Below are 19,130 nucleotides of genomic sequence, written 5' to 3' on the forward strand. Positions count from 1 at the left end.
CTGGTGATTCAAAGACCTCTCCCCACAGCTGCACATTAAAAGTGGAATCTTGAAGCTTGTTCCCTCCTAGGCTGTTACTTTCTCAACCAACTGTATTCAAAGGGACAGCTTTGTGGACTGCTTGTTCTATATGTTGTTTTGGACAAAGAGTCCTCATTGCTGCTCAGAACTTCCTCTTCATCCCAATTGGAAAAGTTCTCTCATCTTTGTCAATTCCAATAACCACTCTCTGCAGTTGGGCTTTCTCAGACATGTTCACTGTCCTGTAAGGCTGTGTGATCAGTAAGAGGTAGGTTCAAGAACCAGGATCATCTTCCTCTTTTTGCTCACTGAGAAAAGGAGTGGGGGCACATCTGTTGCTGAAGGTGCTGGTCTACTGCCATTTGAGCAGCATAGGCAGGAGAAAATAACTGGAGGCTTTCCCAAAAAAAAGGAAAAAAAAAGGATGATGGAGGAAAAAAAAAAAAAAAAAACTAGAGCCATTTAATGCAAAAAAGTATCCTTGAGGTATCATCTGTCAGCCAGGATTAAAATGAGAGTTGTTTGAACACTACGAAGAATTTAAAGCATGTAGGATGCTTTGCTTAAAAAATACTCATGTATATAGATATATACAATAATTTAAAAGCCTGTGCTAACACTCTTGTGGTGGATAGGCAAGGTTAAAAAGTGTCATTTAAATTTATCTTCCAGTTTACAGAGCGTCAACATTGCAGCACTTGCAATTCAAATATAATCTCTATCATTGTAAAGGGTATCCCCTTCTGTTTCATATATTATCTTGATCTTCTCCATTTTTAATACCAATCCAGACAGCATCAGAAGACTCTTCTCATCTCACGTGTGTTCTTAATGGAGGATTTTTAGAGGGATCTGTAAATAGATAGGAAAGGTTTGATCTGAGGAAATACATATTTTGGACACATACTTTGGATGTAGTTCCACAGCAGTAAAAACAAGCAAGTAAGGAATAGTGCATTTACCTCCTCCTGTCCTCGAACATGTATATATGTAACTGATGCTCATCTCTGCAGCCCTTTAGTAAAAAAGTCTTTGATCAACCACCTTGCTATATGATCATGAAGGTGCATGGGGAGGAGCAGGGGGTGCAACCACAGCAGCTGCTTTAGCCTGACCTAAGCTGCTATTAAAAGGGGTTCAAAGTATTGTGAAAGGGAAGAACTTAATGAAGAGTTGGTGCTTAATAGTTGATCTAATACTAAAGAAAATAAAGGGTTTTATAAAAAGCAGAATAGAGGCATTAGATCTTAATGCACCTTCAAATGCCAGTTTTCGAAGCTGGAAGTGTGACCTTCTGCTCTTTCCACAGTATCCTGATACTACGTTTCCAAGCTAAGCCTGAATACAGCAAGTTTCTGTGATTCCCTACTTGCCTGCAGAGGTTCAGGTGCCCAGTGCCTTTGTTATTCAGGTGTGCAAAACACCATCCTTAGGATTTAATTCAAAAAATCAGATCACGTGTATCATGTGTATCAAATATAAAGTTTCTTATAGTATACAGTGTAACAACCTTTCTTTTGTGATTTCACAAGTCTATGGACAGAGACACCAACTCACGAGCAGGCTGTTTACATTGTTTTCAACTTCAAGGCACTCTGTAGCTTAATGCAAAGAATAAAATTAAATTACATGTCAACCCACTTCATTTTATTCTTTTGGTACTAATATTTTAAAATGAAAAACACTTCATTACTAAATCTTGGTCTTCATTACCCCAGTAACAAATCCCATTCCTCATTGTATACATGTTAGCAACTGGTAGCAACCAGCTGTTCATATTGATACTGGTCTGCATTCTTTATGTTCATTCCCTGCTTTTAATACTATTGGACAAGTATCAGAGCTCCTCACATTTACATGCTTACCTCTAGCTATCTTGCTGGGATAAATTTTCTGAAATGGCTTGAATTCCTCAGGTGGGGGGAAATCTTCCACAGAATGGAAGGTAAATTTAGATTCAAAGTCATCTGGGAAGTTTCAGAGAAATACACAGTAGTCATGGTTAAATACTATTAAAAAGATAAATTGCTACAAGTAATTTCAGTTCAAAGTGCTGAAGAATTTTCCCCTGCATTTCACAGTGGCTCACTCCATGTAAGGAATCTGGAAGAGTATTTCTGTGAGCAGTCCTACTGTTCTGGCTCAACTTGCACACACACCCTGGTACTAAGATAAAGCATCTAGCTACTGTTAGAGTTTTCAACACTGATGTTACTGTGATTTTTGATGTATTCTCAGGTGGTTTTAGAACAATTTAGAACAAACCACAATGAAGAGCCAATTAATCAGATCCCAATGCCATTCTTAACAGTCTCCATTTTATAGAATTGAAGCTACTAAATGAACATGAAGTGTTTTGGGGAGCAGTAGTATAAGCACACTACAGAAACTTTTCACCATTGTAAAGAAATGAGCAGGTAGTACATATTCTTCTCGTCTATTTGATGGTTCAAGACATTTGTGCAAAAATTTTAATGTTCTGTCACTGTCCAGGGTTACACAAATAAATGTTTCTGTGTGTCTAGTTTAGCTCCACTGTTCTTGTGACAAGAGTTTTTGGTAGGCCTGAAACACAAGCTTTTGTACTTAAATCACTAGACTTAGAGTAAATTATATTATTTAGATAATATTACCAATGATATGCATATTTCCATTTTTAAGAGGTGGATAAGGGTCATGAAGTGCCGCCCAGGCTGGGACTCCAGACTTGCTTGTAAGTTCGGTTGTTGGTGATCTTGCTGGTGGTTGTGGAGGCGTCATTAGCTTCCCAGCACCAGTTCCTTAAAAAGAGTCAGTGGAGCAGCACTTAAGGACCATCATGACTTACCAAAACCAACATTAAGCTCTGCACAGAAGTGGACAGTGTACAAGGAAGGCAGTATTTCATGCAAACTTGCTAGTGGTGTGTCTTGTAGGGTAACTGCTCTTTGCCAAGCCTGGCCATGGATTTATAGCATCAACTTTTACACTTAGTCACCATTTCAGCTGATTTGTGTGTGCTATTTCTAGTTCTGGAGAAAGCCTGGCAGTTTGAAATTTGTTTTTGTCCCATCATGGTGGAGAAGACTATTTTTCAGCTTTCACATGAACATATTTCTTTAAAAAAAAAAAATGAGGTGGTGTGTCCAAAGTAACTTTTTGGCATTCTGGCAGCTTCTCAGTGGAATTACTGTTACTTTTAACGCATTTGACTGAGCAGTTGCCAGAGCTCAGGACTCCAGCACAGCCCTAGCACATGAACTGCTGTCAGGCAAGGGGGCCTCCAAGTTAGCGCCCTCTCAAAGCTGCCTCTGCCCCTGGGTAGCCAAGAGAAGGTCAGACAGATCTGATGGAAACATCCATCAGATATTTCTGATTAAATCAGAATGAGCATCATTAATCACTCTCTCTAAGCACCCGATCTCCTGTACTTGCATGGACTTTCCCATTGCTGTGAAAGGGAACCAGCAATTTTTCTCTCGACATGTGGCTGCTCAGATGCAGGGTACAGAACATACTCTTCAGATGTTCCTATTAAGTAGCTGTCTTTATTTCTCAAACCCACACAAATCTTTCTGTCTTTTTGGCCAACACAGTTCCTCTTGCCACCTGCTCCAGGAAAGAGCAGCCAATATCCTCACTTCCCCAGCAGTGAGGGAAACCTTTGGCCCCACCAGCTCAGTCACAAGAGGCACTGGCCGCTGCTCTTTGCTGAAAGGCAGAGGGTTTCCCATCCATGTTGGGCTTTACCCGTCTACAGCCATCCCAACAATGTGGCTCTGGTGTTAGCGTGTTAGGTCCCAGCAACACGGCTGAGAAGAGCTCGAGTGGGGCACGCTGGTGCCCCCAGTAAGGGCCGTGCCTCGCGGCTCCGCGCGCCCTCTTACCTGCGCCTCGAGCCGGTCTCCTCTTCCTGCCCTCCGGCGGCAGCGCGGGCTGGGGCGGCACGGGGGTGGCGGGCAGCGGCAGCGACTGGATGTTGGGCTTGTGCAAGTGCGACAGCAAGTGCGGAGACTTGGGGGGCAGCGGGGGCGGCGCGTCGCCGGCGCTGCCGAGGGCCGGCGCGGGCGGCAAGGAGAGCCTGTTGGCCTGGGGGGGCGCAGGGGACGGCAGCGGGGGCGGCGGGGGTAGGGGGAGATCCCTTATTTCGGGCAGGGAGGAAGGAGCGGCGGCCACGTCGCTTGTCCTGCCCGGGAAGCCACATGGGGGCAGAGGAGGCGGCGGGGGCGGCAGGGGCGAAGCAGCCGCCTGCAGCTTGGCGGGTTTGTCGGCCTGGGGAGGAGGGAGCGGCGGTGGCAGCGCAGGGCCGGGCGCTGGTCCCTTGGGAGGCCTACCCAGCGGCGGGGGGAGCGGTGGCGGCGGAGGGAAGGTGAGGGAGGGCTTGCTGGCCGTGGGAGGTGGCGGCGGCGGCGTGGGCAGGCTGGGCCGGGCCAGGGCGGCCGCCTTGGCGGGCTCGGGCGGGTGCGCGGGGTGGCCGCCCGGCCTGCCGGCGGGGACCGCGCTCCTGGGGGGCGCCGCTCGGGGCCCGGGCGGCTGGCCGGTCCTCCCGCCTGGAAAACATGTGGGACACACAGCGAAAGGTTGCGTTAAACTTGTCTAAAAAGCCCCCATTAAAACTGTGTGAAGTCTCCTAAATTTCTTTATCATACAGAGGACAGCTAGCTTATTATTTACATTTTAAGAAAGAAGGCACTCAAGATCTAGAAAAATGATTTCCAACTACATTAATAATATGGCCTTCTAGAGCCACAAGATGAATTGAGTGCACACTCACACACACAAACTCAAAATAAACTAACGCTGTTACAAAAAGATTTTTTATTCCAAACCCTACTTCTCCCTGTCTATTTTTTTCTTTTGTACAGAAGCCACCCTTACCTGGCATGTCTCTCTGGCCTGCTGGTCGGAGAACGGGGAAGCCACCAGCAAATAAGCCCCCCAGGGGCTGCTGAGAACCACCTTTGTTAACGGCTGAATTTCCTCCATCTCTGTTAGCCCCTTTGGGTTCTGTTATAAAAAGAGAAACTCTCTCAGAAAACCATTTCATCCTTGCTCTCAGGCTACTGTGACTTAGCCTATAACAATATAGCGTTAACAAACACATCCAGGACTAGACCTTTTCCTCTTCACACTGACTCAGCAAGAAAATTAATTGTTGCTACAACAAACTACCACTTCTCTGACCAACGCCTTCGAGCACAGCACCCTCTGGTGCTTTCTCATCCTCATGTCAGTGATACAACCAGCAAGAAGTGACAGACTACATTTGAAAATGGTCATCTCCCAGGTGCTTATGCAATTCTAAAAAGCCCCTATTTTTGTTAGGAAATCTCCCTCACTGAAGGGTTTAGTTGATGAAACTTGTCAAGATCCTTCTAGCCCTATCATTTTGTCACTAGGTCAGCTCACCTAAGCTCTCTTCATTTGTGGATCAAATGCATACTAGCATATTAGCATTAGATCTTCCCTCTCTAGCCATCATGCCCAAGATATTTCCTTTAGTGTTATCATGCTAGGAAAAAGAAAATAAACCAACAAAATCTACCATTGCAAGGTGCCTGGAAAAGGGTTTGGGTGAGGAAAAAAAAAAAAAAAAAAAAGGACTCCAGCAACCTCTATAATTTGTAAAATGTTATTTTTCTCCCTAATTTTAAATGACGAGTAGTTTGATAAGACATGCATTCCTAACTGAGAGAGACTTGTGTTGAGATAAGCACTCTTATTTTAAGGGAATTAAACTTATGCTTCTAAAATTGGCATCTTTTATTCCTTTTACCTAGTAAGGAACAACTCTTTTGCTGGAGCCAACTATTCTGTTTAAACGTTTATTTCACTGAGAAATTTCCATCAGTTTCATCGTTTATGGACCTTTTTGAACAAGGGATGCTGGTTAAGGTGCTGTCCATTATGCCCTTATTCTGAACATTTTTTATCTTGCAGTGCAATGTAAGATCAGAAAATGAAACTCTCCCTCTGTACTTCCTGAAGTAACACAAAGATGCTGACCTTGGATGTACTTTGAGCCTGCTCTTCATATAGAAAATATTCCCTCTGGCCTCCACACCTGAGACTGTAGCAAAGCTCACCCAGAGGCCCTTCCCAGAGCTACACACTTACTTTCAATCTGTGGTGCACTTCGGTCATTGATCTGCGTCACTTTCCTTAAGCGGGTCCCTTGCTGGATATCAGCTAGAAGTGCACTTCGTGCTTTTTGGTCTTCCTTTCGCAATTTTGGTAGTTCTGAACTCGTCTGTTGAAGATAAGAGCATTAGACAGCAGGCGCCGATGAAAATAAAACGCTGAGAGAGGACACATAAGTGAACTTGGGATAGAAAATTTGAAATAAACCATCCCTGGCAGCTGTCATTTTAAAACCTTTAGATCCAGTCAACAGGAATGGCTTCAGTTCCTGAGAGGCAGGAAACCTACCCAATCTACTACTAGCTGTGTATTTAAAATCTTTAAAAGAAATTGGGAGCCATGCTTAAATGCTATCTATTTGACCTAATGCTGGGCCAGCTACGCTCTGTGAACCAGTAGGTCTCTCCCTCTCAAGCTCTGCTTGCCTATTTCTTTACTTCTTTCCATTCTGTTTATAGTGCTGTATGACAAAGATTTTATATGCCACCTTAGAACAAAAATCTTTGTTTTATCTATTTGCCCTTATTGAATAAAATCTCCCTAAGGACACACTGCATTTGTATTTGAATGTTAACATAATTTAGACTGTTTCCCTGTTTTCAAGAATTATGCCATTTTAGGTAGACTGCTTTAGAGCATTAAAATTATTGCTCAAAATACTTGACAGCTTTCCTAGCCTAGCTAAGGTCCATAAATGGAAAAGCAGGCTTAAAGATCCATAGGAAATTAAAATGTATGTTTATTCTTTAGTAATCCTTTATTCTGTTTGGTTTCTTATTACTAAGAAATCAGAAGCAAATAAAACCCAGCAAAACTGTTATTTCCAAACCTATCACGTGGCCAACAGAGTGATCTGACAACAGCCAGAGTCCTGACATCAGAGGTACAAAATGTTGCATATTACCATATCCATGGTACATTTTTATAGGTTACCTAACTGTCCTAAAAAGAACAAGTGGCAGAAATGTTTCTATAAGCCTTCATTTTAGCATTCTAGCCATAAGAAAGTAGAACAGTAAGTAGAGCAACGCTATCATACTTCAAAGCAACCAAAAAAGCGAGTTGGTATCAGCCACCTGAAAGCAAAGCAGAAGCTTGAAAATACTTACCAGCTGATGAATTAATAAAATGTCTAACCTGCCTGTCTTAGTAGAAAAATATACTGTTCTGATATTGCTTATGGTTATTTTTGTACTAGGTTAAAAACAAGCAAAAAAATCCCACCAACCAACTAAAAAATAAAACCCCAAGTGGATTTGCATGGATCCACTAGATGGCACTCCAGGTTGTACTAATGCCAGCTGCATTCCTGACACCTGATGTAAAAACTCTGAATTATAATCTTGTGACTGATCCAGTTAACCGTGTTATTTAAGAAAACATTAGAAAGAACTAGTCTGTTATATAGTTTCCTAACTTCTGAAACAGAGCTACCTGCTTTGTACTCTACAGACAACAAATACCAATTCCCCTTAGGACAGCTCAGAAATGCTGCATGGTTACAAGCAACTTTAGACAAGCCAGAAACTATTTTCATTCGCATTTTCATTAAGTTCACAATACTTACTGTGAAAAATGGAAATACCATAATGGAAGCAAGGGTAACCTCCCTTCTCCTGACAGCCTGTTACCAGTATCTAGAGCCTCATGTCTCTATTCCCACGCAGAAGCCGTGGTCAGGGTCTAAAGGGATCTGATCAAGACCTATGTTTAAAATTAGATGTGGCAGCTGTGTTTGTGTCCGGGTTCAAGTGTCTGTGTATTATGCCAGCTCTCCAGCTCATCTCCCCAGGCTATTTCTCTAAGCAGGTAGGATATTTGAATATAAAAGTTCTTAATATGCAAATAACTTTTAGACTGAAGCAGACCATTTGTGGCAGCTTACATTTGCAAGCGACCTTGACTTGATACCAGTTTAGCAGGAGGAAGATATTTTTTTTCCCAATATATTTACCATAAAGTGGAAACACTCTGTTCTGCACACCCAGAGCGCAGTGCAATGAGCAGACTATCATCTCAAGATGGATTGATTCCCTTACGCCGGGTAAACCCCATCCAACGCCCCAGCTGTTTTTTCTCCCTCTTGGTGCGTACGTAGGAGATACAATCTGCCGTGCCCAGCCTGGTGGACTCAGGTGATTGATCAGCTCTGAGTAGCTTGATACGGATTCTCCTTTTCCATCACAAAGTCAAGCTGGTCCGTGGTGTAATGTTACCTGGTCGCTCACGAGTCAGAGCTCCGACGGATTTCTTGCTTCCTGCCTGTGCTTTCCAGGCCTGTGACAATTCACACCAGGAATCCTTTCACCAGGTAGGTTTCCCACTGGCTCAGCTGTTGGTGTCCTGCCCTTGCAGACTCCCCTTTTTGCTGTCCTGCTTTGTGATACACAGTCCGAAAGGAGCTCTCGTCCTTCGATAAACCTGCGATTCACGCTCGCATTACGCTTGCAAACCACAGCACAAAACAGATAATAACCCAAGTTGTGTATCAAGAAATAATTAAAAAGAGGAACTCCTGTGAGAGTTGTCTTCAATCCTAATCATATAAAAGGGATGCATTTGAGAAGGAAGATATATATATTTTGAGCCACAGAGGGAAAACAGCTGCAAGACAAAGAAGGTAATTCTTGCAGAGCCTCCCTCCCCTCCCATCAATAAGGCAGCAGTATTTCTGAACAGACAGACACCTCAGTCTTTCACCAAAAGCCAAAAGGGAAGCAGAGAAGAATGTGAAGATCATTTGTTTTACCAGATGCCAGAGCTGCCTAAGGTAACAGCGTGAAATTAGATTCCATACTTTATTCCTTACATACCGATTACATGAACTGGAAAGGGAATGATGGGTTTGCTTTTTCCTAAGTAACCATGACATTATTCTGCTACTATTTCAGACATAAAGTATGGCATACTTAATACACACTTTAAACAGAATGGATCAAACCACATATGCATATAGCCTGAACTTATGAGAAATACTTGCTTTTCCATAGCACCTACTGCATCAAATCACAAAATTCAGAGTGATATTCTCAAGTGTCAGCCATCAGTGACCTGGAAATAAACATTTCAAAATTTGCAGGTGATAATGAAAACTGGCAGAATAACAGATAATGAGAGATCAGCATCACTGCAACTTGAGGCCACTTAGAAAACAAAACTAAACCAACCAAAACACACACCCGGAACACTGGAGGGGAAAAAATGGAAAAAAGAAAAAAAGAAGGAAAAATACATACATGATACACATGACAAATGATAAGCTAAAAACTCCTGAACAGAAAATTCTGGCAGTACCTCTGAAATGAAAGCCTGCGTCCTGAGTGCTTCAAGTCTCGATCTACCAGTGGGCGCTAGCAATGGGAGCAGGGATGCAAGACAGCCTGCCCTTCTAGCCCTGCATGTAGAAGCCTATTTCTCAGACGTATATTTTCTTTACAGAAACAAACAAACAGGGCAAAATTGGAAAAACAACTTTAGTTCTCGTCTTCATCTCTGAAAAATTATATCAACAAAGAGGAGGTGGCACAGAAGAGAGCCAGGGTGAGATTCAAAAAACTGGAGTTCAGATTTGAGATGCTCAATCTGCTCAGCTCGCCGTGGTGCAGACCGAGGGCTGACCTGACAATACAACATACAAACCTCTCTATAGGGGCCTGGTAAGGGCTAGTAGCCTGTTAACTGAGCAGAAGGACATTTTGTAAATTAATGTAAATTGCAGCCAGGCAAGTTCTGGTTAGGAAGCAGGTAAATAACTTAGCAGCCAGGGTGAGCATCCCTTGGAGCAAACACTGAGGCCAGCAACAGTGACCCATTTCCCGGTTTTCAGGTGAAGGCTGGATCCTTTCTGAAAGAGATGTTTCCTGCGACACACACAACTCTGCTTACATGATGCATACGGGCAGGGAAAGGCCTAGGCCCCAACTAATCTCAATCTTAATACACTGAACTGGGCTATATCCAACAAAAATTCAGAGCCAAGAAGCTCTGTTATAGAAAATGGAGTAAGGTCCCTGACAGTGAGCTCTGTTTCTGGGGACGTTACTGCTGTGATATTTGCATAACCTTGGGAAAGTCCCTGTACATCTTGTAAGATGGATACGAGTGCTCATCCACCCTCTGGACTGCTCTGATACTTAAAATATTTAAGAAGGACACATGCTCAGATTCTAAAATGATGTAAGTGCAAAAGGCAACATGCATTTGAAAAAGTCCACGGAAATACTAATTATAGAGCAGAGCTACTTAATTATCTCTTTCGAGATTTGAAAGAGCAGCCCTGTGCACCGAAAATGAGGAATTCTCCCTGCTCCATGTAGGTGGTGCAGGTCAGAATGGATGCCAAAATAGTCCCCTAAATGGGACTGCTGATCTGCCCTGCTTCTAAATATGTTCTTTATTGAATTTGCAGGATTCAACACAAGGATAAGTGTGTCCCTAGTTTAATTTCCTCCTTTACAAGAAGGAATTGGAACCCCAAATATGAGATATGCAGGGGAGACCTGTCTTCTGCTGGCAGTTTCATTTATTTCTGTGACTCTGGTGTCAATCCTCCTTCCTTTCCCCCAAGTTCTTCCCCTAGAAGAAAGAGGAATTTGATGCGGACATGAAGCACAGACACTAGCAGAAAGCAGGCATGGGAAATACCTAATAAGAGAAGAGTTTAATGGCACTCTAGGAAAACTTGCTCCCTCATGCCCTTTTTTCGGTCCATTCTCTACAAACCTGCACAGACATGGGCTGAGGCATTTGTGGAGAGGGAATTCCTGGGCCAGCATTGGCCTTCCCTGGCATCCAATGTGACCCAACTCGCAGACCAAACTTGAACTACGAAATGTAGCAACATCTTTGAGGGAAATTAATGAAATCTCTACTTCCAGAAGTAAAAGGACACTCTGTTAGCAGCAGAGGGAACAAGTGGGTCCCCATCCAGCCGTACAACTACTGCTTCCTTGGAGGAAAGGGAGGCACAGGACAAGGGCTCACAGCAGTCTGCAACGGCTGAGATGATCAACTGAGGAGTCACTTTACAGGAGAGGGCAACATGATGCTGAAATACCCTTTGGGGAACACTAATGAGGAAAGACCAGGAACAAGGGAGACCTGATAATAAGCAACTTACTCCATAACCTCCTTCCACTGAAGCAAAACCTGCTGGACGCCAAACGTACATTTAACTAAATATTCTACAAGAAGATCTCTGAAAGCATCAGCACTGATATATTTAAATGAATTCAACTTTTAAAAGACTTTTAGAAATTTTTTTTTTTTTACAACAGATCTGACAAAAAAAAAGATCTTGACAGTAAGACACCTAAACAAACTACAATACGATAATTAAAATTCAAAGAATGAGGTTGTCTAGGAACAAGGTAGAAGATCGAAGATGAGCCCAAGTCTCAGTGCAAGCCTGGTCAGTATGTCTGCGTGATATAGCATAGGGTTATAGAAGTCACTTACGGTTTAGCAGCATGACGTGAAACCTGAAACACCGGGGGAACTTGTTTTCAAGATCAATCCACTATTACAAGATTACAATTATGCTAGGAATTCATCATTTTAAATTTGCAGCAAGAGCAGTTTGCCCAGCAGGCAAGAGCTCTGTTTTTACAGAGAATCCTCAAACTGGCAGCTTGAGTGTCTCCTGGGAATGTGCTGAGAAATGCAATTGCAACAAAAACAAGAGTTTATTAAAGAAATAAAATAAAGCTAGTTTCCAGCAAGCAAAAAAAAAAAAAAAAAAAACAGAAGCAAAATAGAGAAAAACATTAAGTCATCCTTCTTGTATTTGCTTTAAATATGTGTCAGGTGTGGTTTCACTTGTATGCTATCAAAAATAAAATAATCAAAGTGAAAAAACCCTTCTATCTTAAGGAAAAATCCAACAAGACTCAACAACTACAACTTCCTGAGGAAGCAAAACTCTTTGCTTATGAAGAAGTTTGCAAGATCTGGTATGGGTGAGTTCCAGTTCATCTATTCACAACAGAGAGACTTGTGATTCAGAGCTTCCCAGTGCTGGGAAACCTCATGGCCGTGCAAGACTCCACCTGCGCATCAATCACACGGTCGGGGCTGCTGCTCGTATTTCTGCTCTGTGCATCAGACTAATTAGCTCTTGGCACGTACTCCACCTGGGCAAACACCACAATCCTGTGGCCTTCTGGAAAAGCTGAGCTTCAAACCCTCCCCATGCAAGAGCCCAGAGGCGGGAGCTGCCAGGCAGTTTCCTGGCCGCTAATGAGCACATTGTTTCGGGAGCCTCGCGCTCCTGATTCCATCTCCTCTCACTCAGTTATCAGCTGTGATCTCAGCACTGGCTCTGTACAGAGCACAAAGCTCCGTAATCGGAACCTGCCGGGTTTAAAAGGTCGGTGAGCAGCGTGTGTGCCTAGACAGGCCGTGCTCACGCGCAACTCGCTCCCCAAAGGCTACCGAGGGCGATGCTGTCACAGACCTTTCCCCGCATTTCCGCCACCGCCTTGGGGCATCAGTCTTGGCGGTAGCAGGGCTCAATCACGGGGTGTCCTAATGGCAGCAGCTATTGCTGTCTTCTCTGCACTAGCTTCTGCCTGCTTGAAAAGCATCAGGGGAGGCAATGGCTGAGAACAAAACATTCAAACAAACGCAGCCTAGCAGGAAAGGTTCTCTGCTACAGCTCTGTTCCAGTGTTCATTTAACCGCCACCAGCAATGAACACTGCTGCACCCCATAAAACCCTCCTCGCTTTATGCTAGCATCAACGTAGCTAGCATCAATGCTAGCATCGATCAATGTAAAGTCTTGCATGTTTAAAGGTTCGTCCCACTACAAATACAATAACCGACTTATTAACAGAGTATACTTAAAATTTTACAGTGTGGGTTGCTGAATTTTTGCACCTATGCAGGAAAATACAACAGAATCAATATGATGATTTATACCTGCTGAGCTACTTAGCTTTTCAGGGCATATTTAATTTCCCAACACCCACGTTCTCAGCACAAGTTTTGGCACGTCTTTCAGAAAAAAAAATGCATTAGCATAAAAATAAATAAATAAATACAGAGTAACATAAACCACCAAAATGGAGGCAATGTAAAACATACACTACTGTGAAGTATTCCTCAGCAATTCTGAAAGATCAGGAGTTAGGTAACAGGACCCTGAGACTGGCTTCGAAAATCATTTCAAATTTCATCTTGTGGTCTCTTTAACTTCCAGAACCCAAATTCTCAAGTTCTCTTCTGCATCCTTAAAATACATAAAAATTTCAGCTTTTTTATTTAAAATGTCAGGTCCTTGGATTATAATGCAAAAGTCAGATAGAGCAAAACTCCAGATACTGCAGTGGGAGGTGGTGACACTTCCTCTGTTTACTCTCTCTCTACTCCAGCAGGGTCCCTGTCATAAGAAGAGTTATTACGAGTAGTGATAACAAAATATTCAACAAGTTGGGACTCCCTGTGTATATCACAATTTAGTCTAACTCTACTGTAAGTATATTTTAGGAATAGTATGTCATCTACCCTACCCAGAGAGTCCTACCCAGTGAATTTTTGTAGCAGTTAGGCGTATTTCTGAGATGCTTTTCAACATCAATACAAAGTCATGGTGAGGCTGAGAGAGAAACTACAATTTCTTGCAATGTCACGTTCCGGTCGTGTAAAGATGACTCAGCCAAGCATTGCTGCAATTCTGCGTTTTGTTTTATTAAAAGGCTGCAAGTGTAATATTAATTGACAAAAGGCATTCAGCACATCGTCACTGCATACGCTGCAGGAGGGCTCCCGCTACCAGATTGCGGCCACTCTGCAGATAAGTAAAGCATTTAGGAGCATTGCAAGCACATGCAGTGCATGGCTCTGCCGTATCCGTCCAGCTGAACTACCCTCAGCAATGCCAGCCTAGTGCTCAGGTCTTCTTTGTGTTACTGTGTGCCCTCCTTTCCCGGCTCATACCTATCCCTGTGTCTCTGTTCATTACAAATGCCTAAGGCTGCATTGGAATGAACAGAATTCTCTCTTGTTCCTCTCTTGGGGACGTTACCAGCTTTATCAGGCTCGGGTGTGTTATCTGCTCCCAGAAATATGACAACCAAAACTAGCTGGAATGTCTCTTGCACCAGACTAAAAGCAAAATGGGTAAAAGAAACAGAGCTGCAATAAAAGAGAGTCTGTGAGAAACAGAGTTAAAAAACAAACAAACAAACCAACTATGTGATGCCCATACGTCCAGCTTTAGGACATAAATCCAAACACCTCCTTTCTGAGTTTCCTTTAGCGGGGGCAGAGGGAAGACAGGTTAACAAAGATGTTAACTTTACAAGCCAGTGGCAAAAACATGCTGCAGCTCGGTTTTATTCTGTCTGCTCATCCCTCTCATCTCTATGACCCCCAATGGCAGGTGTTTGAAGACATGCTCATTAATCCAATTAGATATATTTACATTTTTGACTTAGCTACCACATCTGCTATCCCAGATACCCTACCCCTCCCTGCAGTAAAATCTGCTGGATTTTCCTTTAAACATGTTCTACCAACCATTAGCTTTTCAGCTGTTGGGCACAGGTGGCTCTTAGTGTGTCCAGGATACCATCTACAAGTATCTTTAGTATTGCCTTGCAACAAATTTTGCAAGAAGTGAGTAAAATTCAGTACACATACTTACAGAATATCTTCAAGTTCAAAATGTTTGAAAACAATAGGAAAGAACCTAACCTTTTATGCCTAAAAAGGGAGTTAACAGTGCAAAAAAAAGTCAAGTGGCAAACTGACTTGGTGTGCTTAGTATTTAAATGAAATTAACTAAGAATTTCAAAATCATTTGGGACCAGGCCTCCTAATGTTCACTGAAAAAACATGCAGAAAAAAAACAAGTAAAAAACAAGTAAAAAAAAAACAAGCTATGTCTGCTAAGAAACTTCCTGTAATTAAAGCCAGAGGACAGCACAGCTATTATCCACGTAATTAGAAAAGCAAGACAAGCCTATGGTACCCATCAGTGATGCCATACAAAACACCAGGATCCCAAAACTTCATCCTATACATGAACACTGGGCTTCTAATACAAGTCAAATCAGCTATCTTACTACATTGGCTGCATTGCAATGCAGCAATTTAACTGCTATTTGCTAACAATTAAATGTTACTCTGGTTTAATTCTATCAGTTAAAAGAAAAAAAAAATCACAGTGTTCTTTGCACTAAACCGTCTTTGGGCGTTGATCAAGTAAAACTTGTTTGTTTTGAAACTTTGCTCAAAGCTACACGCCTGCTTTAATTTTTATTCTTCCATCCTCCAATTGCACATTTAGCAGCTGCAACAGCAGCTGGACAGTTCAGCAACTGTAAAAGACAGTTGCCAAGTTCTAGGAAATAGTTTCCTAGCAAAAGATCTGCAGCAAGTAGTTGTCATGGATTCCCCAATTACATGATTTTACACTGCAACTTAGCACCAACTGGAGACTCAAAGCCACACTGTGCTTTTGCTGAACTCATCAGGCAGGTTAAAGATCCTCTTAAAGTTGAGTTCCTCTCTGATTTAGTTTTGACCAGGAAAAGTTCTTTCACTGTTAAAGGAAAACATTGTTCTGTCAAATAGTTTTACTAAATCTTTATGTTGTCTCATTTGCTCTTTCTAGTATCAATACTTTCATTAAAACGCAGGCCTTAAAACCAGACATTACTTAGAAATACATTTGGTTTGTTTTCCGATCAAAGACTAAAATCTTACCTGTAGAACATCACATTAATAAAAGAATGACCTAACTAAAATATGGAAATATTTTGACTTGCATCAAAATCCAGTCAGTGTAGTTTTTTTAGTGATTAGAAAGGGGGAAGCGGAGGGGGCAGAACCCCTAACTTGTTTATGCTGATCCTTAGGGGTCTTCTTAGCTTCCTGAAGTCATTTACAACTAGCATAGATAATTCTAAAAATATCTCTGGATATTTACTGAGCTGAATTTATTAGGATAAGAACGCTTGCAGCTCCTGCAGCCTTTAATTGCAGTTGTCGCTCATGGAAAACAGAGTGCTTATTTCAGCATCTAACCATAGGCTGTATACCAACCCAGAAGAGCAGCTACTTGATAATATTGGTCATGGTGCCCAAAGTGAAAATAAAATGATGAGAAGAACTGAGCACTGCTGGTTTCAGGTACTGTCCTGGCCTTTTTCCTCCTCATCTCCACAGGGCATGGAGAATTTTACAAACTGGTTCAATCTGCAAAGCAGCAAAGAGAAACATGCAAGGAAATCTCTTCCTGGAAGAAGATATTTCAGGAGAAATTCTGGGTCTTGAATATAACCATGCCAGGTTTCGCTATTTCAGAAAAGGTCTAAGAATTGCAATGTAGGAACAGGCTATAAACAAATGATTGCTGTATGCTAAGAAGGACTTAAAACATGTTTAATCAAGGTTACAGTAATTAGCTGTGAAGGTATGAAAATGCAATACCACTGAACTCCACTGAAAGCATCCTCCTCTTCCTGCAAACCTGCTGGCAGGGCACATGTTTTACTTGATGACACACCGATTAACTACTGCGAACAGGCAGTAATTGCTCCAGCACATGTATAAAAGCAGATTGTGCTGTAACCCCAGAAGATGTCATGTGCTAGAAACACCTACAGCTGAAACTCTGCGAGTCTCAGAGAGGCTGGGGAAAAGAGAATGGAGGAATTAACACTTACCACCTGCACACTGCCAGTACCAGAACAAGCGCCCTGTGACTCAAGAGGTTTTCACAGATGCTGGATTCCACCCACACGCACTCCCATCAAGAGAAGCACAAAAAGCAGCAAAACAAGCACCAGACACAGACATTTGCTGTGAATATCCACCCCAGAGGCCTGGGGAGCTTGGAGCCCGCCGCTACAGCTAAGCTCTTCCTACCAAAGCGGCAAAGTCGGTCTTACCGGAGGTGGTGGCGGTGGAGGGGGCCCTCCTGAAGGCGGTGGAGGAGGCGGAGGAGGCGGCGGTGGCCCAGGCATCCGTTAGACTTAGAGCTTCACACAGTTAGGGAAAATATAGCCAAACTCTGTGTCCTTGAGGGGAAGGAAGGGAGAAGAAAGAAAAAGGGAGTGGAGGGGGAGAAAAAAGAAGAATGTGTTTATACAGTGTAAGCTGAAGAACAGCCAAATTGCTGTTCTCAGCACGCTGAAGACTTTGTAGCACTCTGCTTCCAAAACTACAAAACTACACTACAAACAGCTTCATTACAGTTAGCTGATGACAACATTCAGCTAAAGAGCAAACTCACATATCTGGGCAAGTTCCATGCATACCAAATGCATAGATGGCAACTTGACCAGCCTTAACTATTATGCCTTCCATTCATCCCATAGCCCAAAATGCAACTCTGCAGAGAGCAAATGTCCATGAACCAAATATAGATGCTCCTGCTGGGGCAAAACCTCCATGGACTTTCAACCAGAGGACAGAGTAGGGAACTTTGCGAGGATCCCTGGACTTATTGCAATGTAGGAAAAGAAAATACATTGAATAAGAAATGAAAAAGTAATCCTACAGATTAAAGTTTCATCAAGTACAGTACTATTTCCAAATGACAGCACATAAGGATCAGGCATTCCAAGTATTTGAGTCAGATGTGCCATTTTTACTGACATTTTTTAAATGCTAACTTTTCACAGTTCTCTAGTAGGATACTGGTTAAAAAGAGACTTGCCTTTCAATAAAACAGGAAGGCAACAGTTAAGGACCAGATAAGGACCAGTGTATATCAATATTCAGAATTTGTGTAAATGTATCTGAAACAATTTTAACCACTAAGTCATATTACTATCACATCATATCATGTTATGAACCCAAACCCAGGACTGAGATTTTGGTTGACTGCGGTTCCCTTCTCAAATACAAGGCTCCTACCAGCTCTATTCCAGGAACAGGGTGGATAGTCAGCCTGACTTTTCTTCCTACAGTCTATTAAGAGGCTTGGATTCTGAGAGAATTTAGCTGAACTGCATTGTTTCAAAAAAGATTCCATTTTACTCCATTTAACATTATATTTAGGATTAGGATAATTATAGAAGCTCTAAACTGGGCCTATTTAAAGGTGCATAAATAGCCATTCAAGCTATAAAGCGGCAATGATGCCATCCAAGACTCCTACTATCCATCCCACACTGCAGGCCATGTGACTACTAAAAGAAAATAAGTACCATTAACAATAATTTAAAAAGGAACTGCAGGAATCAATGTCAGACTAACACACACATTATGATAAATCCTAAGTGTCAGGTCAATTAATCTAGTCCCTACCCTCTCCTCCCGACCAGCTCGCACACGCTTTTTTTTCCTTCATTAAGAAGCACAAGGTATATTCTACAATGTCTTTTTAATACACAGAGCTTAATGATGTTACTGGCAAGGGCTGGAAAGCACATAGTCCATATATTGATAAAGAAGGGGACTCATTTCAGCACTAAGGGTGCTGGAGTGAAATGAGGGGAAAAAAAAGCAACTGGACTTTGATAAAACACATGGGGCAGCAGTTCTGTAAGTTGTGGAAAGTAAGTTAGGCTGAAAGGCCAGAAACAGCACAGTTTGAGCAAGCTGTGCTAGAGGGCAACAGGCTGCAACAACTGCAAAAGACTCCCATAAAACACGGTGGAAGAGGCTTCAGAAAGCCCACAGTCCAGCCCCTTCATCTCTGCCTGGAGCAATTCACCTACACTTGTCCATCCTGCCCTTAAAACCCTTCAGGGAAGAAAATGCCATGTCCCAGGCTCCCTATTCTGCTATGCCTCCCATTGGAAAACTTTTCTCTATAGTTGAACATGAGTGTTTCTTTCACTTTGGACAGAAACAAGAATTTATAAATAGAATGGGTTATCTCCTTTTTCTTTGCAGTGGTCTGTGACACTGAAGGCTTATACCTCTCCTTGAGCCATCTCTTCTTTATGCCAAATAGCCCCAATTTTATAATTTGCAGGTGATATTTTCCAGACCTCTGATCATTCCCATTTTGTTGAGATGAAAGACAGAAAT

The 19,130-nt window shown here is 42.5% G+C and overlaps 1 protein-coding gene across 1 annotated transcript; it reads right to left on the reverse strand.

The window, feature by feature from the left end:
* Positions 1-710: 710 nt before the first annotated feature.
* On the reverse strand, positions 711-17,142 carry WIPF3 (WAS/WASL interacting protein family member 3). The gene is made up of 7 exons (XM_088521059.1): positions 17,039-17,142; positions 6,118-6,250; positions 4,879-5,007; positions 3,888-4,550; positions 2,655-2,801; positions 1,887-1,988; positions 711-873 (listed from the first exon to the last, which is right to left on the reverse strand). Exons 1-7 carry the CDS (start codon positions 17,111-17,113, stop codon positions 833-835), a joined length of 1,290 nt encoding a protein of 429 aa, XP_088377185.1. The 5' UTR covers positions 17,114-17,142; the 3' UTR covers positions 711-832.
* Between the last annotated feature and the right edge of the window lie 1,988 nt (positions 17,143-19,130).

The sequence above is a fragment of the Tinamus guttatus genome, unplaced genomic scaffold (assembly GCF_059628265.1).
Source record: "Tinamus guttatus ecotype Peru unplaced genomic scaffold, ASM5962826v1 Tinamus_guttatus_pri_ptg000115l, whole genome shotgun sequence".
In the NCBI taxonomy this organism is placed as follows: domain Eukaryota; kingdom Metazoa; phylum Chordata; class Aves; order Tinamiformes; family Tinamidae; genus Tinamus; species Tinamus guttatus.

What these genes read in the sequence shown, in the direction of transcription:
- WIPF3 (XM_088521059.1), bottom strand. Translation starts at nt 17,113, where the DNA reads ATGCCTGGGCCACCGCCGCCTCCTCCGCCTCCTCCACCGCCTTCAGGA. An exon ending in AAGTGCACCACAGATTGAAA is followed by an intron (nt 5,008 to 6,117) that starts GTAAGTGTGTAG and finishes TTTTTATAACAG; the next exon opens with AACCCAAAGGGGCTAACAGA. An exon ending in AGGCCAGAGAGACATGCCAG is followed by an intron (nt 4,551 to 4,878) that starts GTAAGGGTGGCT and finishes CATGTTTTCCAG; the next exon opens with GCGGGAGGACCGGCCAGCCG.